The sequence below is a fragment of the Pristiophorus japonicus genome, chromosome X (assembly GCF_044704955.1).
Source record: "Pristiophorus japonicus isolate sPriJap1 chromosome X, sPriJap1.hap1, whole genome shotgun sequence".
Taxonomy (NCBI): Eukaryota; Metazoa; Chordata; class Chondrichthyes; family Pristiophoridae; genus Pristiophorus; species Pristiophorus japonicus.
Genome location: NC_092010.1, coordinates 36,989,920 through 37,011,769, shown reverse-complemented (window position 1 = coordinate 37,011,769; position 21,850 = coordinate 36,989,920). Strand labels below are relative to the sequence as shown.

Below are 21,850 nucleotides of genomic sequence, written 5' to 3'. Positions count from 1 at the left end.
TGACAGGGTCTGTGGCTCTCGTATCGGACTGCTCAGCCTTCAAAGAACTCACTATGGGAGTGGAAGCAAGTCCTCCTCGATTCCGAGGGACTGCCTATGATGATGATGACTACAGAGGTGAAAGTAGACGGACTTGGTGATGGAGAGGATACGGGGTTGGCAGCTCAGCTCAGGGTCAAATAGGATAGATAAAAACCCAGGCCAATTAGGGAAACAAAATCTGGAAAATTTTTACCCGAACCCTTTGGCGATCAAACTGGTCCAGGAGAACCCCTTGAGCCAAATGTCACACAGTACCCAACTTTTATAGGAGTTGATCTCCTGCCCTGGCCAGAAACAAGTCAATTTAAAAGTGTATCATTGCCTTTAATGTTTAGGAAAGGAGATGGAAAACAAGAACCAAAAAAGGGTATCAAAATCTATCGTCTTTAATGAGAAAGGGGATGGAAAACGACAGCCTAAAAAGGGTTGGCAAACATTTTTTAAGATGCCCTCTTAACCTGGAGGTTTGAGGGAAGAAAAAGGTAATCAGCCCCTGCAGACTGCAACTCCCGGCAGGCCTGGCGGGCGGTTTCCGGTGCGGGGTGAACGGTTACGGTTGACTGCTTTGCGCGCGTTTTTTTTTGCAATTCCCGCCTCAGAAAATGGCGTTAACCGACAGTCGGTACGATGCGGCTGAATTACCAGATTTGCTCCCCATTTATTACAGGCGCCTCTTCCCATATCCTCAGTACTTCAGATGGCTAAACTATGGTGGTGGTAAGGAGTAAATATAACATAAAGATGTTTCTTCTGTAAGTGGCTTTCGCTACTCTCGCTGTGCAAAAGGTTTCCAGGAAAAATGAATGAACTTCCTCCCGCGTGATGTTTCTTTATCAAAGATACATCAGTACATATTTAAATCGACTTATTGCCACATTAATCCCCCCCCCTTTTGTTGTCTTTGTGTTGTAATATAAAATGTTTAAAAGTATAAATACCCTATGGTGCGGTAATATAAGGCTTACTTATAAGGAATATTATTTAATTGTAAGTCTCGTGGTGCAAGAAAGCTCTGCGTTCTGATATTTGTTCTGAGTTCGGATAGGTCAGCACCCTGCAATTTAATTGCTGTCAGATATCTTATTGACAACTGTAAATTGCAGCATATTGTATGAATATAGCACACCCATCCTCGCTCCTGTTTAGACTGCTTCATCGCTACCAAGGCAGATGATTGCCAACAGTTGAGATTTTTGGGGGGCAAACTGAAACCAATTGCAAAACTATTGAAAGGAACTGTTGAAATGAGTGGTGGAAAGAATTGCGTTTGAATCAGCGTTTCAACCACAAAAAAAATAATGAAATGCAACAAGTTTGCCGTGTAACTTCTGTGATAACACACCAAGCTTGCTGCCTTTTACACAATATTTCTGAAGAGTTTTGCACAGGTTTTGTATGTTAAATCCCATCTCTTGAAGCTTCAGAGCTGGTTCATCGCACCATTTTCACTGTTCAAAATGTAACTCTACTGTCATCTATTCTAATCTATGTTGTACTTTGTAGGCTGCCAGCAGAAAAAAATGACCATGAAAATCTTCTAGATTGTTGTTTAAAAAGCCAACGAGGTCACGGATGCCCTGCAAGGTCGGGAACCTGCCTTTCCTACCTGGTCTGGCCTACATGTGACTCCAGTCCCACACAGCGGTTGATTTGACGCTCTTTATAGTCACTCGGTTGTAAAAAAAAAGCCAGGGTACTGAGGGATGTGCAATAAATGCAGGCATGAGAGCATCTTTCTCACACACATCTGTTGTCACGAGGATTTCAGTGCAGTGTAATGGTGGAAAGTTTGAAAGTTCCACCTGAACTGTTTTTTTTTACCGCCAGCCATACAATTAGATGTTTTTTCCCTCTCCCAAACTTGGGTTGTGGCAGGAGAGAGCACTTTGAGCTGAATAATTGTGGTGAAATACTGGTGGTTACACATCTGCCACTGATGATTGAAGATAGGTACAGTTTAAAAATTAATTTAGTATCTAAAGAATCCAATTGCGTAACATGAGAGTGCATTGGTTTAAGTGCAATTTTTCCTCTAGTGTTTTGGTACAAATATGCTAAATAAATTAGTGACCCCATTGATTAATTCTATAGTATGTTTCTTAGAAAAAGTGTATCCTGGTCTGTGCGGCTCAGTACCACACTGGGATCCTCCTGTCTTTACACACAAGGCTGGATCGTTACTCTCTCTCTTTGTGTCAACAGTCCCTCGGAACTATTTCCAGAATCGAGAATTCTCCTTCACCCTGAAGGATGACATCTATGTACGTTACCAATCCTTTAACAATCAGAATGAACTGGAGAAAGAGATGCAGAAAATGGTCCCTTATAAGATTGACATTGGAGCTGTCTACTCCTGCAAGGTAACTTTGAGGAACAGTACTTCAGATGTCACCAATCTCAGACACTGTCTCTCTGAATGATGCCTTTAACATTGCAAAATATCTGTCACAGCACCACCTGCAGGAGTAACCAGTAATGCACGTGCTTATACTGAGTTTTCAATGAATCATGCACCCCATGTTTAAAAAGAAAGACTTGCATTTATATAGCGCCTTTCACAGCCACCGAATGTCTCAAAACGCTTTACAGCCAATTAAGTACCTTTGGAGTGTAGTCACTGTTGTGATGTGGGAAACACGGCAGCCAATTTGCGCACAGCAAGCTCCCACACACAGCAAAGTGGTACAGGTTGAACCTCCCTTATCCGGCACCCTCGGCAGAGGGCGGTGCCCCAGGCGGGCCCGAATTGTTGGCCGGCCAGGTGTCAGCCTGGGCCCAAAGTCAGGGTGGTGTCGGCCGCCGGAATCATGCCGGACGAGAGGTGGTGCCGGATAACGGAGGTCCATCCTGTAATGACCAGATAATCTGTTTTTGTTATGTTGATAATATGTGATAGATGAATTGACTGGAATACTATTGAGTAATTTAGCTGATCGCAGCCAGGTTAGCAGCTGGGATACGAACTGCAGTTAACTTTGGCACCCCTGGGCAAATAAAGGTAGGGGAAATTGTCTAGGGAAATCCTGATTGCTATCCAGCAACCACTGTTCGAAATTGTGTTTTTGTGTGGACGTCGGATATCAAGCTCGGCTCCGCTGCTGCACATTAAGACAGCCTGTGAATGCTCGGCTATTAACATAACAGCCAGTTGGCCAAAGTACCAGAGGGCACCTGGCATCATAGCTCACTCAGGCGCTTTTTTTTTGTTCCTGGGATGTGGGCGTCGCTGGCAAGGCCATCATTTATTGCCCTTGAGAAGGTGGTGGCCTTGAACCGCTACAGTCCGTATGGTGAAGGTGCTCCCACAGTGCTGTTAAGGAGAGAGTTCCAGGATTTTAACCCAGCGACGATGAAGGAACGGCCGATATATTTCCAAGTCAGAATGGTGTGTGACTTGGAGGTGGTGGTGTTCCCATGCGCCTGCTGTCCTTGTCCTTCTAGGTGGTGGAGGTCGCAGGTTAGGAAGGTGTTGTTGAAGAAGCCTTCACTGAAGAGGAGAAAATTAGTGAGGTGGGGTGGAAGTTTTTGCCAGCAATTCCTAACTGTTCAGTGTGGTTTTTTTGTAGCCTAGCCAACATAACTCTGTGAAGTCAGGAACGTTCCAGGCCAAAGCAAAAGAGCTGGTCTTTGATATTGATATGACTGACTATGATGACGTCCGAACCTGTTGCAGGTATGTTGATGCTTAGCATCCTTTGCACAGTCCCAGCGTTTTACAGTGCTAAACCCACGGTGCCTTTACAATTAAAACAGGAAATGCTCAACTGGTCAAGCAGCATCTGAGGAAAGAGAAACCAAGTTAACGTTTCAGGTCAATGACCTTTCATCAGAACTGGAATAACTTGCTTTTAAAATTGGCACTTCTGTAGTTTGGGTTGTGGGAGAGCACTGTCCAGACACTGCCTGCATGAGCACTGCTAAAAGCAGCTCCCTTATCCCAACAGTAGAATCGTAGACCAAGGATGCTGAAGTACCTTGGTGTTTGGAAAGTGTAACATAGTGAACCAGGGTAAAGTGAAAGCATTACATGTGCCTCTTTCGTGCTCGGCAGTTACGTTCACCAAGGAACTTTGAGGCGAGCTGTGGACGAAAGGGCTGTGATTGCATTTCCGTTTACTCCACAAATCCAGCAGAAATTGGAGAAAGATCAAGTACAATGAGAAATAGACAATAGTTTGGAAGATGTGGACACGGCCTGTGTCTCTCAGTAATCTGGAACGGTTTGAAAACTGCCCAGGTAGTTATTATATTTAGTAAAATGGAACCCAAAGCCAATTGGAGATTTTGGATCAGATTAGATTCACCATAGGTTAACTTGTTTGTGGGTAATGGAAGAATTTTGTTGTTTATAATTTAAAAGAAAATAATTTTGCGGGTTGATGTCTGAAGAGAAGGGATTGTCATGTTTCAACGTTCCTAATTTCTGCTGTAGATAACAATCATAGCCTATTCTGTTCATATTGACATCGAATGTCATGGAATTATACGGACACGTTTCAGTCCAGTTATTTTGTATTCTTCAGCTCTGCAGACATTTGCCACAGGTGTTGGACACTAATGACCATTGCTATCAAGATTCTGGACAGAGCATTGGGAGGTAAAATTGAGTTGTTCTCTCTCCTGTAATTCTGTTTAAATTTTTAGTTTTTGTGTTCTCCTGAAGGCACTGGTTCTTTCTGGGCTACAGTTCCAAGCAGCCTCTAGCCTTTTGATACTTGACCCAAGTGGCTTTGTTCTTGAGCGAGTGTCAGCGAGCTAATGGGCAGTGGCGAGCATCACACGTTCCAGTTGGGGTCTCGGGTAATGTTCAGGAACACGAGCTCTGCCTGTTTTGGTTTTCTTATTCTCTTCCCTCACCACCTGGAGCGTTTGGGTGAATTGTGACGTGCTTACTGCTGCCCCAGCCGAGCTGAACCTGGGGTAATTTGGTCTGTCTGAGTCAACACGACACTATGCCAGACGATACCTTAACCTCGTGGAGATACTTGCTTTGTTTCTAAGCCATAAAATGGATGTTGGTTTCACGTACTGGTGAAAATAGAAACTGCTCTATTTTTCAAAACACATTCGCTCTTTAATAAGCTATCAGAAAGTGGTTGACCTCTTGAATGTGCTGCCACTTATCAGCATTTCTTAAAGATGAGACACTGGAACATGGTGGTCTATCACTAAGCTTGGGCTCCCTGTGTCGTCTGCTATTCATTGCTTTGCTGGGGCGGCTCATCTCTTCCATATGTGGAAGCAATTTGTCTCGACTCGCTGCCTCCCCATGTACTGAGATCATAAAGACCGACATGGAGCAGGTGGGCCTGTACATTCTACGTAATCTGCAACTTAACATGTGGCTCAGATCCGTGTCCAATCATTTTGTGGCACAATAGATTGCAGCTCCAATATGCTATCCTGTTCTTGAAGGAAAATTGGGGGAGAAAGAGTAAAATGTAACCCTTTTTAAACTACACTAGCATTATTGTAGTAATAGGAATCCAGTGGTGCATGTTTTTTGAAATTCAATATCGCAGGTGCCATGGGCAACTTGATATAATGTAGGTTTCCTGTGTTCACATCACAGAGGACTTTGGGTTTCAGCATCGACTCTGGGTATATTCTGGCCGAAGAGGGGTCCATTGCTGGGTCTGTGATGAAACTGCACGGAATCTTTCTCCGGCAGCTCGGTCTGCTGTTGCAGAGTACCTGAGTGTGGTTAAGGTAAGCCTTGTAAGCTGTGAGGTTAATTTCCCTGTTGGGAGAATGGTCACATGCTATGCTTTCTCCATCAGTTTGTAATGTTAAATGTGGCCGTCTCTTTTACAGGGTGGAACAGATACAATCAAGAAAGTGCATCTGTCTCATCCCATTCATCCTTCGATTCAGTGAGTGCAGTAGCGTAAGAAAATAGTTCCTTCTATGACTACGTGGAGAATATCAGATACCCAAGTGTGGCTATAAGGCACTAAATCACGTTTTGTGGATTAAGTGTCAGCTTTGGCTCATTGCTAGCACTCTCACCTCTGAGCCAGAAGCTCAAGTCTCACTCCAGAGGTTTGAGCACAAACTTAAGGCTGCACTGTTGGAGGTGCTATTGTTGAGATGAGAACCTGTCCTCTCGGGTGGATGTAAAAGATCCCGTAACACTATTTGAAAAAGAGCAAGGGTTATCCCTCAACTAACATTACTAAAGCAGATTATCTGGTCATTTATTTCATTGCCATTTGTGGGAGCTTGCTGTGCAAAAGTTGGTTGGTACATTTCCCAGCATTGCAGCAGTGACGACACTTCAAAAGTACTTCATTGGCTGTGAAGCGCTTTGGGCATGTTGAGGTTGTGAAAGGTGCTATAGAAATGCAAGTCTTTATGAAGACATTTGAATGTATCCAGCTGTAGTTGGATCACTGACCAATCACGAGATGTGCTATTGTCTATGGACAGGTACATTGTACCATTTAAAACAATATCCTAAAGTATGTTTCATTTAAGGTTAAAAAGTATAATTGATGGATAAACATTGAGTGAGTTCAACGGTTAATTATTCAAGGCTGGGGATCAGAAGCCTACTTTTGTGGGAAAGTCAACTACAACACTAGGGGCTCAATTTTGTCCAAAGCCGTTTTCTGGCGTATTGCCAGAGTTACACCTGTTTTTCTAGGCCAGAAATACTCCAAAAATAAATGCCAAGTTTCCCCGCTGTATTTTTCAAATTTGCAGCTGTGCAGCCTGTCCAGTCGCTTCGGGGGGTGGAGCCTATTGACTGCCGAAAAAACGATGCTGCCCCTTCTGCACGGAGGAAAAAAAGGAAATTTTTGATGGGATTCCTATGGGCGAGCATGCGCAGTACAGCTTCCGGTCTGCAATTGGTCATTTTTAAAGAGCCAGTTGTGTGTGTGAGCGCGTTGAATGCTGTGTGAGAATTGTAATTATCATTGGAAAAATCGCAGCTGCAGCAATACAAGATGCAACGTGGTGTCAGGACCAAGAATTTATTATAGGAAGAAGTGGAGGCACTAGTTACTGTGATTGAGGCCAGATGGCAGAAGCTGGATACCAGCAGAAGTCGCATAAAAGTTCCACCCAAAGAAATGAAGAAACCAAGTTGCCGAAGATTACTGCGCAATCGTGACCACCCCGAGATCTGGAGGCCAGTGTAAAAAGAAGTGGCAGGACCTTGGTCAAGTCGTTAGTGTAAGTAATATTTTCATTTATTCAATGGAATTGGAAATGTGACCATCTGCATGTGTCCCACCCAGCAGAAAGACACCCTCTCTAAAAGGTTATATTTTCATTTTTGCAGAGGAAGGTAGCACATAAGAAAAGGGAAAGAACGCAAACAGGAGGAGACCCGGCAAATCTGCTCCCATTGACACCCTTGGAAGAGAGGGTCCCTGCTTTGATGGGTCCTGTCTGGAGAAAAGCAACCACCACTGCACAAGCTGGGCCCACACTCGAGGAAGAGGGTGAGACTTGCAAATTCCACAGTCTGGCTTTGCTAAATGTTCAGTACTGCACGGGCTAGCCATGCTTCAGTTCATGGAGATATCTCCGTCAGCTACGCTTCGGTTGATGTAATGTGCTATCATTCATCATGTTCCTTCAAATCAGCCTGTTGCCTGCGCTGTGAGAGCCTACTCATGCACCCACCCTGCCCCCTCCTCTGCTGCTAACCATTTGTCTGTTGTGTTATATTTTGCAGAACTTGAGGCCAACCCTGACGATGTAGAAGAAGATTCAGACGAGGACGAGCCTGAAGAGGAGAACATCTTCCAATCCCACCTTCCAGACCAAGAGCATAGGAGGGGGGGGGGCCGGAGGGGATGGATGAAGCCCCCACTGTTGTACTCACTTTGGAGGAGGTGCAGGTGCTGCCCGTTGAGGTGCTAGTGGTTTGAGTGTTGGTGAGACATTCCATGGTTTCCCACCGTCCGAGGCTGCGGGTCCCAGTGGTGGGGTGCAGCGAGGCACACCCAAGGTGAGGAGGGGAAGGAAAGCTTGACCACACTCTCCTGAGGTGCAGGATCTAACACATGTGGTTCACGTGATGGCAATGAGTGCGGAGAGCATTGACCGTACTCGATCACTCCTGGACACCATCAGTGGGGTGGGTGATGAGGTATCAAGGTATCAGGACTGTCGGGAGAAGTAACAACACTCTCGAGAAATGGAAACACTGTCCGGAAACACGAGGGAGGGAATATCTGTCAGCTGAAACCATGTCGGTGCACGTGAGGGCAGGAATGTCGCAGGTAGTTCAAACACTCAGTGAACATGAGGAAGGAAATGTTGGAGGTAGTTGAGACACTGCCAGGGCACACAAGGGAGCGAATTTTGGAGTTAGCTGTTGCAATAAGGGAACACGTCCAGACCCCGCACCCATTAACACAATCAACTGCCAATTCCCAGACTAGCCTCAGAAGAACCCCGAGGCCGGGCCCTCCACGTTGCTCCCCCTCCAAGTTATGTAAATTTGCAAGTTTAAAAGTTGGTAAGTGATCATAAAGTTTTTAAGTGATCTTAACTGAAAACTTTAAAGTGTGATACAAGAATATGTAAGTTAAGTACAAACAAATGTTAAACTTTTGAATAAAATATATTTTAAATTATAACTGAATCATTTCCATTATTAATGCAACTTTTGAAGTAAACAAGAATCATTTCCATCATTTGTTCCATTAACACAACACAACATTACGGAACAGGTCCAAACAGTAAACATGGTCCATGTGGCATAGTTGCCACTGAGCCTTCAGACAGCAAAGTGCTCAAGCAATCGTTGAAGGGGCACGACAGCCCGCCCTCCTCCGCTGTCGTGCTCCAGGTTTAGGTAGTTGCATGGCTTCCTCGTCCTAGTCATCTGCATCTTCCTCTTCCTCATCATTATCATCAGCCACTCTCCCCTCAGGTGCGTCTTCTCCTACCATCTGCTGCTGGCTCATGATGGCTAAGTTATGCAGCACACAACAGTGAATTGACTGACCAATCTCAGGGGAGTATAACAAGTAGCCTCCGGAATGGTCCAGGCATCGGAAACGCTGTTTCAAGATGCCAATGGTCCTCTCTATGATGCTGCATGTCGCAATATGCGACATGTATTCCCGGTCAGCTTCCCTCCGGCTTGGGCGTAGGGGTGTCATGAGCCAGGTGGCGAGGCCGTACCCTTTGTCTCCCAGTAGCCAGCTCTGCCCTTCTGGCTGCTGCTGAAACATGGCAGATATAAAGCTCTCGTGTAGGATGAACACGTCAGGGGTACTCCCAGGATATTTTGCATATCATACACGAGCTGCACATTAATGAAGTGAATGCCTTTTTTGTACCTGTACATCTCTGAATCCTCAAGGTGCTTGTAAGATGATGTGGGTACAATCAATGCAGCCCTGTACCTTTGGGAAGCCAACAATCCTGGAGAAGCCCACAGCCCTGTCACACGTTGCCTGGGCGGTCATGGGGAATTTTATATAGTCATTCCTCTGGGCATATAGTGCAGCAATCACCTGCCGAATGCAAACATGTGTTGCATGTTGAGAAATGGCATACACATCCCCAGTTGTAGCTTGGAAGGATCCGGATGCATAGAATGAAAGTGCAGCAGTAACCTTCACGTCAACTGACAAAGCGGTCCTGATGCTTCTAGGTTGCAGGTCTGCTTTCACCAACTCACAGATCTGTTACAACTTCTTTGTGGAAACGCAGCCTTCTGACACAGTGCATCACTCGGCTGCAGGTACGAACGCCTGTCTCAATATACCCGAAGTGGCTAAGGCCTCCTGCCCATCAGCCTACGGGCTCTGAGGTTCTTGATGGGATGATGTCGAATCAATTGTCGTCCCCGCAGCACGATGATGCAAAGAGCTTGCACAAGGTATGGCATTGTCAGTATTGCCCCCATGCTTACATTTTATCTTTGCAAGAAGCTCAAAATGGCAGGCAGGCAGGACAAGGTTCTTTTCTTTCCCCACAGGTCTGTATGGACCTCACCCAGGTCTGCGCAGGCGCAATGATCAGCAACACCCCCGGGCTACATTTGAAGCGTAGTGCAGTCTTGTGATGCCTTCTGATTGCCTTCCACAGCCCCCCACCCCTGCCCCCCCGGGCTTCTTTTGCAGCCGAACCCCTATGTCCGGGCGCAGGACCGATTCTGCCGGCCGGCGCTCCGACCTTGCAGACGTTTGGTGGTGGCGTGTCAGTTGAAAGATGAAAAGTTACAGAATTCCATCAAATTTCCATTTCCTGCGTTACAAAGTAAAACAAATTAATCTTTATTATGTATATTTAAGTCTTCTTGACTCCCTCCAAAACGTCGCTGAAAAACAATGGCGTCTTTCTGCGCCGATTTTGCAATATACGCTGCTTTTTCATAACTCAGCCGAAGGTTTTTCGGGAGTGATCACATACGCCGATCTAGGAGAATCTTTTGGGGGGACAAACTTCCATAATTGACAAAAACTGATGCAGACATCGGGTATGACAGAAAAAAAATGAAACTAAAAAAAATCGTAACTAACTCAGTTACGCTGGCACAGATTACTTGGGGAAACTTTAATTTAAAACTTACACCCAAAAAAACAGCGCACGCCAAAAAAAATGGTGCAAATCACCAGGGAAAATTGGGCCCTAGATATTGTGGCTCCGGCATATTGTTCTGTGCAGTGATAGTGTGATTACAACGTGTGATGAACCGAAGTGTGAGTATACGTAAAGCTTATATTATACAGTACGAGCAGATCTGTGGCATTGCTCAATCTGAGGGTATGCTCTTTAATGTGCATTATGTTGAGGCCATTGAGTTTATGGTGATTGAATAAATGAAATTGCATTTTTATGACTTATGTTAAGTGTGTATTGGTTGTATTACTGGGTTCATGCTGATTATGTTGGCATTTTTGTGGAAATTGTAAATCAGTTGATTATGATTGTTTCGCTACGTGCTGAATTTTTAAAAGCCCAGATCAAAGTCATTTTGTGCTTGTGTGACGCAGGAGTGATCTGGAGTGGGAACGATTAGTTGGTGATGGTTCGCCACGTCAGCCCTATTGCTAACCATTGCTTTTGATCCACTTGTAGGCAAGCTATCAATGTGATCGACAATTATTTTGAAGACTATGCCGTGAATAAACAAGACATCTTTAGCAGTAAAGAAAACTGGCAGAAAGTCCTAGCTTTGACCCCTGATATCCTTTCATTGGAATTAACAATATTTGATCAATCTATGCTTAACTTTTTTTTTTTTTATTCCTTTTTCTTTTTCCATTGATGTTGGGGAGTTTAATTGCTGCGGAAGATTGCTTGGTGCCGTGTCTCTGAACATTGCTGTCCTATCCCTGGGCCTGTTCTTCAATCCAGTTCAGATGGGAAAAGTGATTGCCTTTTCTGTCTGGTAAATATCTTGAATTAAATGAGTCTGGAGACCAGAGTTCCAGTGGCCATGACTTGTGATCCCCACCGGTGCATTTATAAGGCTTCGGCGTTAATTGAGCAGTTTTGTTCTGAGTATTAATGTGGCTAGAATCTCAGGAATCTTCTAGCCAGTTCTGCCATGTCTTTTTTTTAATGCATGGTGGAAATGTTTTGTGAAGGATGAGTTCAGGCAGCTTTAGTATTCACTAAAGTTTCGAAGAATGAGAGGGGATCTCATTGAAACGTATAAAATTCTGATGGGGTTGGACAGACTGGATGCGGGGAGGATGTTTCCCCTGGCTGGGAAGTCTAGAACAAGGGGTCACAGTCTCAGGATACGGGGGAGGAAATTTAGGACCGAGATGAGGAGAAATGTTTTCACTCAGAGGATGGTGAACCTGTGGAATTCTCTGCCACAGAAGGCTGTGGAGGCCAAGTCACTGAATATATTTAAGAGGGAGATAGATAGATTTCTAGAAACAAAAGGCATCAAGGGGTATGGAGAGAAAGTGGGAATATGGTGTTGAGATGGAGGATCAGCCATGACCATATTGAATGGCAGTGCAGACTCGAAGGGCCGAATGGCCTACTACTGCTCCTATTTTCTATGTTTCTTTATAGTCCAGTTCTTGGTGGGTCTGAGCCCACAAGTAAAAGGAAAATTGCCAGAATTAACACCCCACTGTAACAATATGGGGCGCCCATCTATAGTTGGGGATGAAAATGTGTTTCGAATTCGATTTGCTCTGTATGCAAGGCGTGCTTGCTGTTGCAAAGAGGTGAGGAAGTTTTTTTATTCATTGTATGTGGGCGTCGGCACGATCAGCATTTATTGCCCATCCTTAATTGCCCTCGAAGGTGATGATGAGCCACCATCTTGAACCGCTGCAGTCTGTCTTTGTAGCGGACTAAGTGTCTCGCTGGGCCATTTCAGAGGGCGGTTAAGAGTCAACCACATTTCTGTGGGTCTGGAGTCACATATAGGCCAGACCAGGTAAGGGCAGCAGGTTTCATTCCTTAAAGGACATCAGTGAACCAAATGGGTTTTTACCACAATCTATTAGTTTCATTGTCACTGTTACCGATGCTAGCTTTTTATTCCTGATTTATTTTGAATTTCAATTCCCCAGCTGCCACTGGTAGGATTTAAACTCGTGTTTCAGGATTATTAGTCCAGGCCTCTGGATTACTAGTCCAGTAAGATAACCACTTTGCCACTGTTCCCGCTAAGTCTCCCATTCCATAGCACAAACATTCTTCACCTCGAGCACAAAAAAAATCACATTCTAACCCTGTTACTAGGTTGAAGAAATCTTAAACCCATTCATGTGTGTATTTTTGAAGTCCCTTTTTTCTTGCCATAACTTGTTCCTTTCAAAATAAGATTGCACTCTTTCAGTACTGCACCACATTCTCCCCAGCCAAGAGGGGTATAGTTGTGGGAGTGGAGGAGGGAGGTGCTTTTGCTAATCCCAACCTTCGTGAAGAAATTCTCTGCTCCCAAACAAAGATTTTGTTTCATGATTTTTATTTTATTGGTTCAGTCTCAAATCAACTGGTGCATTATATTCCTGGCTGTGTTCTTCCATCCCCATGAAACTTTTGGTTTGTGTGTGTGTGTGCTCAGTAGTCTAGTGGTTGTATTACTGGACAGTGTTTAAAAACCCATCTGGTTCACTAATGTCCTTTTAGGGAAGGAAATCTGCCGCCCTTACCCCGGTCTGGTTAAATGTGACGCCAGACCCACAGCAACGTGGTTGGCTCTCAACTGCCACTCAGTTGTATCAAACTGCTATCTGCAATAAATGTTGGCATTACCAGCGACGCCCACATCCTGAGAATGAACTCTTTTTTTTAACTCCGCTTACTATAACTTGGACCCTTGTTTGATGGTTTCTATTATAATCGCTAAGTATTTAGCAGGCAATGGTCCGACTTGTACACCAGATTTTGCAGTGTAACCACATTCGATGCAAAAGTGCAACAAAGACTCCTGCTGTAGATAACTGGATCAATTTGTCCCAGTATATGTTACACAGCAGCTTCTTAGATTAGCATTGCACAACTGCTCCATTCTCATTATCGCAAAGGAACAGATTCCTTGGTCTAGTGGTAAGATTTGTTTCTTTTCTTGAAGCTTCTGCTTCTGTGGTTAAAATCTGTTGAGATATTTGCATGAGACGATGGAGGTATCTTCTTTAACAACCGTGCACAGTTTCGAGAGGGATTGCAAATAGATTTTGTCAAAGCTCGAAATTCAGCCGAGCGCTGGAAATTATTGCAAAACGAAGTAAGTGGTCATCTAATCCAGCCTTGATTAGACAATAACATAATCTGAGAGCGATTACAAAGAAAAGTACATTTGAGGAAATCCGAAGCCAACATAAACCGATGCATTGAAATTCGTGTGGTTTCTAATCATGAAATATTTTCCGCTTTCTCCTCCTAAAGCACTGCCAATACCTAGTTCCACAGGTATTGGCAGCCTCGTGTTCTGCACCAAAATCATCATTCGTGTATATGCCAAGACAGTGTCGCCAAGTTTTTTGAGAGTGGTACATTTGCAGTGGACTCATTCCCGCCCTCACCTAACTATCCACATGTCCTTGCAGAGGAGAGCACTGCATTGATGGTTTCTCTCTCCATCCCCCTATAGCCACCTTGGTTGAGATTAGCCAGCTAGGTACAGACTGGCAATTGAGTCTGGTCTGTGGCTTATTCCCACAGCATTATGGTGCATTTACCCACTAAGCTATCGGAGAGCTGTTCTATTAATCCTGCATGCTTTATCCAAGCAGTCGCAGCTGTCGATTAGATACTAACGGCCAGAACATGCCACGCTGTCAATGCACGATGACATTCGTACCAGAGAATTCCTGATTGCAACTTAATTGCTTTAACTTTATTAATTTACAGTTGATTGAGAAGGATCTGTAAAGGGCTTTATCCTGTGGTTGGGTAATTGCTCTTATTTTTAATCCATCACTGAGTAAGACCACGGAAATTCCGAGTGAGTTACAAGGAATTGGTTCTATGATTAACCTCTGAACGTTGTACTGGTGATTATTTTGGAGTTTTGGAGTCTGAATGTCAGAGGGGGACTAGATGAGGCTCGGCTGTGAGTGTTGTCCTCTTTCTCCCCCTCCCCCGGTTCTCATGTAAAGAATGCCCATCTAGGTGAGTCACTGGAGGACTGCCTGTGTCCATGGTAACCATACCCCAGTACGATTCCGTGCCTCTGGGGGGGGGGGGGGGGGCAGGTACAGAATGTAGTGTGCTCTTGTAGTCACATGGTGGGTTTATTCTCGTGTTCAACACATTTATAAATGTTCTCGATTGGTTAAACGTTGATAATACAGCTCTAAGAGCATTGGCGCAGAGTGATCCTTGAATGGGCCCAAGGTGACCTCTGGCGTTTGTGATTTGACAAAGAATTGGAACGATTGGCTACGAATTTCAAAAAAAAAAAAACAGCTCTAAGTAAAAATGTTGGGTTTTCTTTGTCACAAACGGCTGATACTTAGTTGCGTGACTGAATATGTGAATATTGTAAATCTTGAAAATGAGTTGACTATTTTGTTCAAAACAACTTGGTGGATGGTGTCAATTTTAGTATTGAAATAACGGGGGAGAGCCTTGGGGAGGTGTGCTGGTGTTATGTTGTCTTTGAAGCAGAACTTACCATTTATCAAATGGTTTTCTACAGTTAACCAAACATGTGAATACCTACCATTTAGAAGAGATAAAGCTGCAGTACTGCTATCCTCGTCTGGATGTGAACGTCAGCAAAGGTCTCAACCATCTGCTGAAAAGTCCTTTTTCTGTCCATCCCAAAACAGGTAATTGTGTGTGTCTGTCTGTCTCTTTATTTCCTTCCCTTAAAGGTTGACAGTCCTTTACCCCTTCCCAGGACAACGGGTGGTCTATACCAGTGCTACTTTGTAGCTGATGGGTGAATAAGTGGATTGTTAATCCCCTCTATGGTAAAGCATCTTGTTTCTTGGGTATCTCCTCCTTACCCTCTTTGCCCCTCCACAGCTGAGATTGATAACTTGTCATAGATCTTGTGACCGAGAGCCAAAGATACTTGTTTTGGCTTTTGAATAAGTCCGTGCAGAAGTGTTTAATATCTTTTTGCATTTATAGCCTTGTGTGTTCAAACGTGAGTGTTGACCTCCCTGGATAATGATGCACTTGCTGCTTTTGTCGCCCAGTATCTGTTGCTCCCAGGCCTGATCCAGCACAGATTTGGTCTGGAGTTAAATAAAGCTTGCTCTCCTATTCCTCACCAATGTGCCTTAGCACCAACCTTGAGTGCCCTCTACTGCCACCACTCACATCTTTCTATACCATTCACCCATGAAGCCTCTCTGAGCCGATTCCTGCCATTATTGGCTGTTTTGTGCTGTCAACTCATGGCCACAAGGATTTGGTTGGAGGCAGTCCCAAATTCATCTTGCAATGTTCCTTTGCAACTGGAAAAGAGAAGACAGTTATCCAGTCGGGACTAGCTTTGAACCTCCGGCCTCACAGATGAAATGGCAATGTACTAAAGCTATTCCATCAGTTCCTTTTAATATTTCACAAGCTTTCTGTTTCCCCTAGCTGGGGAGTCTAGAACCAGGGGTCACAGTCTCAGGATAAGGGGTCGGCCATTGAGGTCTGAGATGAGGAGGAATTTCTTCAGAGGGTGGTGAATCTTTAAAATTCTCTACCCCAGAGGGCTGTGGATGCTCAGTCTTTGAGTATATACAAAGCTGAGATTGATAGATTTTTGGAGTCTAGGGGAATCAAGGGATATGGGGATCGGGCGGGAAAGTGCAGTTGAGGTCGAAGGTCAGCCATAATCTTATTAAATGGCGGAGCAGGTTTGAGGGGCTGTATGGCCTGCTCCTAATTCTTAAATAATAAAGTCTCTTCAAAAATGGATTTGTCACTAATGTTTTGTAGTGTTGCCACATAATTTCTGTTGAGTGCCATTGTTTGCGTGCAAGTGTTATATCGTGCTCGTCATTTCTGTTGCTGTTTCAGGACGCATTTCAGTGCCTATGGATGTGCAGAATTTGGATAAGTTTGATCCCTTTAGTGTGCCTACAATAAGGTAGGAAGAACATTAACATTGATTATTTTTACATGTTCAGAAAACAACTTAACTGTTTTTTCCTGTGTTGGTGCCATACATCAAGATTCTTTAAAGTCTAAATAAGGCACAGGAGTGGCTCCACAGAATGACATTGAGTGTCCAGGTAATTATGGATGTAATTTAGCTGCGTCAGTGCTTCAACTTGGGTTCTATAAAATGTTAGAAGGTCGATCCGAAAAGTTTCCATTTTGTTCAGTTCATCCCGAACTTCTTTTCTTGTACCTTATGAATCTTGCACTACAGTGCCACCTACATGTTGGCACTGCCTGTGTTTGAACTTCACATTCTTTATAGGTTGTCCTGCCCCGTGGAGTGCAACTTGAGCAAATATGGCGAGCTGCAAGACAAAAAAAGGGTGTGTGTGTGTTTTTTTTTAAGTATCTGCAGTAGTTGGTGAATATCATCGGGCTAGTTCACGGGAAGCAGTGAGGGAGCATCACAACCAGTCCTTGTCTGGCACACATAACACACATTTCTGGCAGGAATTGTTGTATGGAGCTACGTTTGCTTTGTTTCTTGTCTTCCCTCGTCAAGGATGCCGAGGCTAGTTTGCAGCGCCCCATCCCCCCCTCTCCACAGCCTGGCTAAGTGCGAAGAAGTTCCTGCTGTTAAGGCATGAGTTCTAAGCCTGGTTTCCGTTAATAGCACTGCAGTTTTCAATCAATTACATCTTCTACCTGTAGCCATTGTTTACTTGAGGGTGATTTGCTGATGTGGCAGATATTTTTTTTACCCGTGATTATCATGCCACAGTCCAAGTAGCGTATATTGATGCTCCAATGTGCCATGTAACTGAGTTAAAGGGTGTTGGTTTACTCCCAATACCTCTGACATTTTTATTCGTTCATGGGATGTGGGCGTCGCTGGCATTTATTGCCCATCCCTAATTGCCCTTGAGAAGGTGGTGGTGAGCCGCTGCAGTCCATGAGGTGAAGGTGCTCCCACAGTACTGTTAGGGGGGGAGTTCCAGGATTCTGACCCAGTGACGATGAAGGAACGGCCGATATATTTCCAAGTCACTTAGAGGAGAACTTGGAGGTGATGGTGCTCCTATGCACCTGCTGCCCTTGTTCTTTTAGAGGTCGCGGGTTTGACTTCCCAATCTGAGTTGTGTTAGGGAGACACCACTAACTGGTTGTAGCACCATTGGTTCAGGGAAGGAAAGGGAAAATCGCCCAGGGTTCCTGCTTCAGATTGCTGTCCAGCAAGCCCTGGTGGAAGGCCGGTTGAGGACGGAATCAGGCTGATCCATGATGGTCCATGTGGTTGAGAGCTCACAAGACCCCTTGTCAACGCTCACACATGACTATTGGTCAGTTGGGCAAGGTACGAAAAGGTGACTTGGCCCCACAGGACCATAGCCCAGCAAGGCCTCAATACCTTCGGGAGAAATCCAGGGAGGGGAAAATCATTCAAGGTTTCTGCCTGGTTGCAATACAGTGACCACCAATGTTCCCTCTTCTTTTTTTTCATGTGCGGTCCATTGAAATTTCTGCGCATGCGCGGTTTCTTCCATGTAAAAGCCGGCGAGCAGCATATGCGTAACTTCGCCCGCTGCGCAGCTTAGTGGGAACGTTGGTGACCACCCCTCCTCACTGGAAACATGGCAGAATTGTGACCAATCACGATGTCTTTCACCGTCTGACAGTCTGCAGGCACAATCTGTCTACACGCTCGCAAGTAATAGGTCAGATGTTTAGGAGCACCCGCCACTCGTGTAACCTCATCCCAACACGGCTTCGATGCCTTCAGGAGACAAGGGGAGGGGTAGGGAGGTGAGTGCTGCTGTCATTTACAGCAGGATAATCCCTGATGCTGTGTTGTCTTTCAGTTCCCTTTGCAAGGAACTTGATAAGAAAACGGAGGACGAGCAGCAGAATACAAGCGCTGAGAATGGTGAGGAACCAGAGGTGAAACGTCGCACCAGAGGTAAATATATATGTGAGATTGATGCAGGTCCAATATATCATCAGATCACTTCTCCTACACCAGTCATCACCCATTTTTGGCAGCTTCCTCCCCTGAAGGTCTTGACCTCTAGTGGGGTCTGGCTCCAAGTCTGCGGGTCACCCTCTGGTATGTCATCAAAGTGGCTTGCAGATGTCAATGGATACTGATTGTGTTTTTTTGGGGTTTTGTTCCATTCCTAGTCCATGGGAACAGGCTAATTTTGTAGCCCCCACCTCCCGGGCTAGCTCATCATATGCCTGGGATTGAACCTGGGGCTGTCCTGGTCTTTATAGTTCAACATAACGCTAAGTACTGCTCTTGCCCACCGAGCCTTCAGGGGTACTAAAGTTGATGCTTGTTAACATGCATCCTATTGTGTGACTCTAAATTCAAAGATTTTTTTTTTTTTTAAACCGTAAAACTTACGACAATTTGCTGCTTAGTCTGACTGACTACAGCAGAGACTAGAAGTAATTTACAGTGCCAGGAGTCTTGTTTGGGTGTTCGCTGCCATGGCCTTTGAAAATCTTTCCCCCCCCAACCCATTTGGACTGCTGTATAATTTACTGAGCATGCACTATCCATTGTTCTAAAAGAGCAGTGTAGTTTTGTGTTCTTTCATGTTGTGCATTACTCTTTGAGTAAGGGGTCAGGCATGCTACATGTTCCAAGGCATCAGGCACTTGTACTTCTCGGTTTCTCGCAACATTGGCACAGACCTGAAAGCTGCCAGCCAGGCGAGTACCTCAGCCATGAAGTGGAATGGTGATGGCTGATGAAATCAGAAGAAAACTTTTCTTCGAGGAGAAATTACTGTCAAATTCCGAGTGTTTTTTTAGATGCATTCTCCTAATAGTCTGCACGTGCTGTCTTTGGCTGCAATGGTGGGCGTGACCTGTTCCCATACTTCTGCCGGTGTCCCTGTGCAAACAGCCACTAGAAGGTTCATGTGGAACAAACTCCTGAAAGTATGTGTGACCAGACCTTCCAGCACTTTGAATGCCTCCAAAATACACTGTTTTTAAAATGGATTTCAAGTGATGTTCTTCTCTTTCTGCCCCCCCCCCCCCCCCCATGGCTGGGAATAGCTGTCATACGGACCAGGAAGGTCTCTGGTTCCATCCTCGGTTGGTGCTGTTAGCTGAGGCACCACAATAAGGCCTCCACACTTTGGGGAGAGGGAGATTGGTCAGGGTTCCTGCTAGTGATCATTCTCCAGTGACCCGTGCTGGGAAGTATTTAGGGGGAGGACACGATAGGTCTCTGCTCCCAATGTGGAACAGCACACCGACTCTCTGTCGAGGCTAACATGTGAATAATAGCTATTTCAGTGAGATACTGGAGAGACTCTGCTCTAGCAAGAGTCGACACCTTGGAGATGGGGAAAAATTGGGAAGAATAATTAAATGGGGACATGTAGATTTTTTTCCAATGATGGAAAGTAACAAACTGAATACTGAACAGAATTCATGTGCGAGTGAGTGTAGTGCACATAGGTGAATGAATTCCTTTTAATTTCTCTGCACTCAGATTATAAGAAAACCAATCTCCTGGGGCCCATCAAGATTTTTGAGCAATTTATAGACAAAATGGAGCAGTCACGAACGGGCCAACTTTTGAAACAGAGTGGTGAGTATCATTTGGGATTTCTGGAAAAATGTCACGGCATGAACTTGCCAAAATACAGCGCTCTGAGCAAAGCCAGTGCAAACCGAGTAAGTTTTTCCTGTGAAAGCCATTGCTTTCACTGGGAATCTTCTGCTTAGTGTGTTTTTAAAATTTGGAATGTTTAAGTCACACAATTAAACCACGAGAAGCGAGTTTGCTTTGCTTTAAGTCTAGAAGCTTTTCTCAAGTGTGAAGAGTTCCTTGAGCTCTTTTTTTATCATTTGAATCCCTGTTTCGTAGTGTGGTTCGGGAGAATGTTGCTCGTGAAGTAATGGGCTAGGGGTTTATAATACTCAGCAGGTCAGGCAGCATCTGGAGAGAGAAACATCTTGGCCAAAGAATGGGACCCCAACAAATGCAACACTGTCAAGATACTGAGCATGACTGGGGCAAGTGGTTTGCTGTGGGCTGACAACCCAAGACACATACCACAAGTTTCTACAATTATCTCGCATCATGCGAATCACTGCTCAAGTACTGCAACTTTATTTAAGTCCTGGAGGCAGTGAAAATGCTGATGTCTGAGCAAGAAGTCGATTACCTTAAAGTAGCCATGACATTGGGAGATCAAGACTCTCAAGACTGTGTATCTCCTGGTGGCTGGTTAGAGTGATGCTAAGAGTACTCTGAGCAAGTTGCTAACCTCCCGTTTGGGTGGGGAATAGTGAGTGCATGATATGTGGTCAGGATCGAGAATTTAAGAAAGTACAGCCATAAATTAGAAAAAATACCATCAGATGCTGTATCTGCCATTTGTATTTAAAGGGCCTGTTTGATTCATTGATTATATATTTGTATATTTTTTTCCAGATATGGAAGGAGCTTTTTGATGTCAGCAATGAGTGGGTTCCTTTTTCCAAATGCTTTTTTAGCAAGTTGTCTGCTTGAATCGTGGGATCTGGAACCAGTTACTGCCTCCTGGACTTTGCTCTTTATCTGCAATGAACATTTAAAAGTTCTTCAGTATTAACCAGAATGCGTTTCATCACCTCTGACGGCCTTCAGCTGAGAAGTCAATGGGGAACACTTGTTTCAATCCAATAATTATCGGACTTTGTGTAATCATTTTGCATCTAATAGCGTCTATTTATACATCCAAGTTTGGTGTGATTTTTCTGATGGGTTCCTGCTCGCCCAGAATCGATTAGATTGGGAGTCACATTCCACAACAAACACAAAAAGCAACAGTAACACTTCCACAACAACTGAAACGTTTAAGTTGAAGCAGCTTAACATTTAAAAAGTTGGAACAAAATTTAACCAAGCAAGTTGAAGTAACAAACATTTTAAAAACTCACCTTTCTAACTGAAATTATAATTACAAAAGCCAGGCCTCCAAATTTAATTAAGTTATAGGTCAAGTCCAGGGCCCCTGGAAACCAGGGACTCAATTTAGAGAGAGTATGAACAAAAAAAAAGGTGGTGTCCATGAGCAATGCCACGGGAGACTAACCAGCCTGTAAATTAAATAACCAGTTATTTGTTGATTCTTTACTGTTGATTCTTAGTTTTCCTTTCTTTGATGTGACCCTAGCACTGGATTTTGTTTTAGATTATCACCCCACACAATGCTTTTAAAAATTATTATATTAGAAATGCAGAGTTCTCCTAATGACTCAGTTGGTAAATGCACTTGCCGAAGCATTGAGTCACACAGACCAG

The 21,850-nt window shown here is 44.4% G+C and overlaps 1 protein-coding gene across 3 annotated transcripts; it reads left to right on the top strand.

Moving 5' to 3' along the window:
• Positions 1–611: 611 nt before the first annotated feature.
• prim1 (DNA primase subunit 1) lies at positions 612–21,287 on the top strand. Of its 3 annotated transcripts, none has more exons than XM_070869652.1 (13): positions 612–759; positions 2,245–2,402; positions 3,609–3,715; positions 4,566–4,639; positions 5,615–5,751; positions 5,857–5,915; positions 11,095–11,202; positions 13,642–13,717; positions 15,134–15,266; positions 16,459–16,528; positions 18,402–18,499; positions 20,051–20,149; positions 20,999–21,287. In XM_070869652.1, the coding sequence occupies exons 1-13, from the start codon at positions 645–647 to the stop codon at positions 21,016–21,018; spliced, it is 1,254 nt and encodes a 417-aa protein (XP_070725753.1). In that variant the 5' UTR covers positions 612–644; the 3' UTR covers positions 21,019–21,287. The 3 variants fall into 3 exon arrangements, with proteins under 3 accessions (XP_070725753.1, XP_070725754.1, XP_070725755.1); XM_070869653.1 differs by having other exon boundaries at positions 666–794; XM_070869654.1 differs by lacking the exon at positions 612–759 and adding an exon at positions 811–1,626.
• The last annotated feature ends 563 nt before the right edge of the window (positions 21,288–21,850 follow it).

Bases quoted from the DNA above. Each gene is read 5' to 3' on its own strand.
- prim1 (XM_070869652.1), top strand. From the start codon at position 645: ATGGCGTTAACCGACAGTCGGTACGATGCGGCTGAATTACCAGATTTG. The intron at 760-2,244 runs GTAAGGAGTAAA...TTGTGTCAACAG, and splicing joins ATGGCTAAACTATGGTGGTG to TCCCTCGGAACTATTTCCAG. The intron at 11,203-13,641 runs TATCCTTTCATT...CAACCGTGCACA, and splicing joins GTCCTAGCTTTGACCCCTGA to GTTTCGAGAGGGATTGCAAA.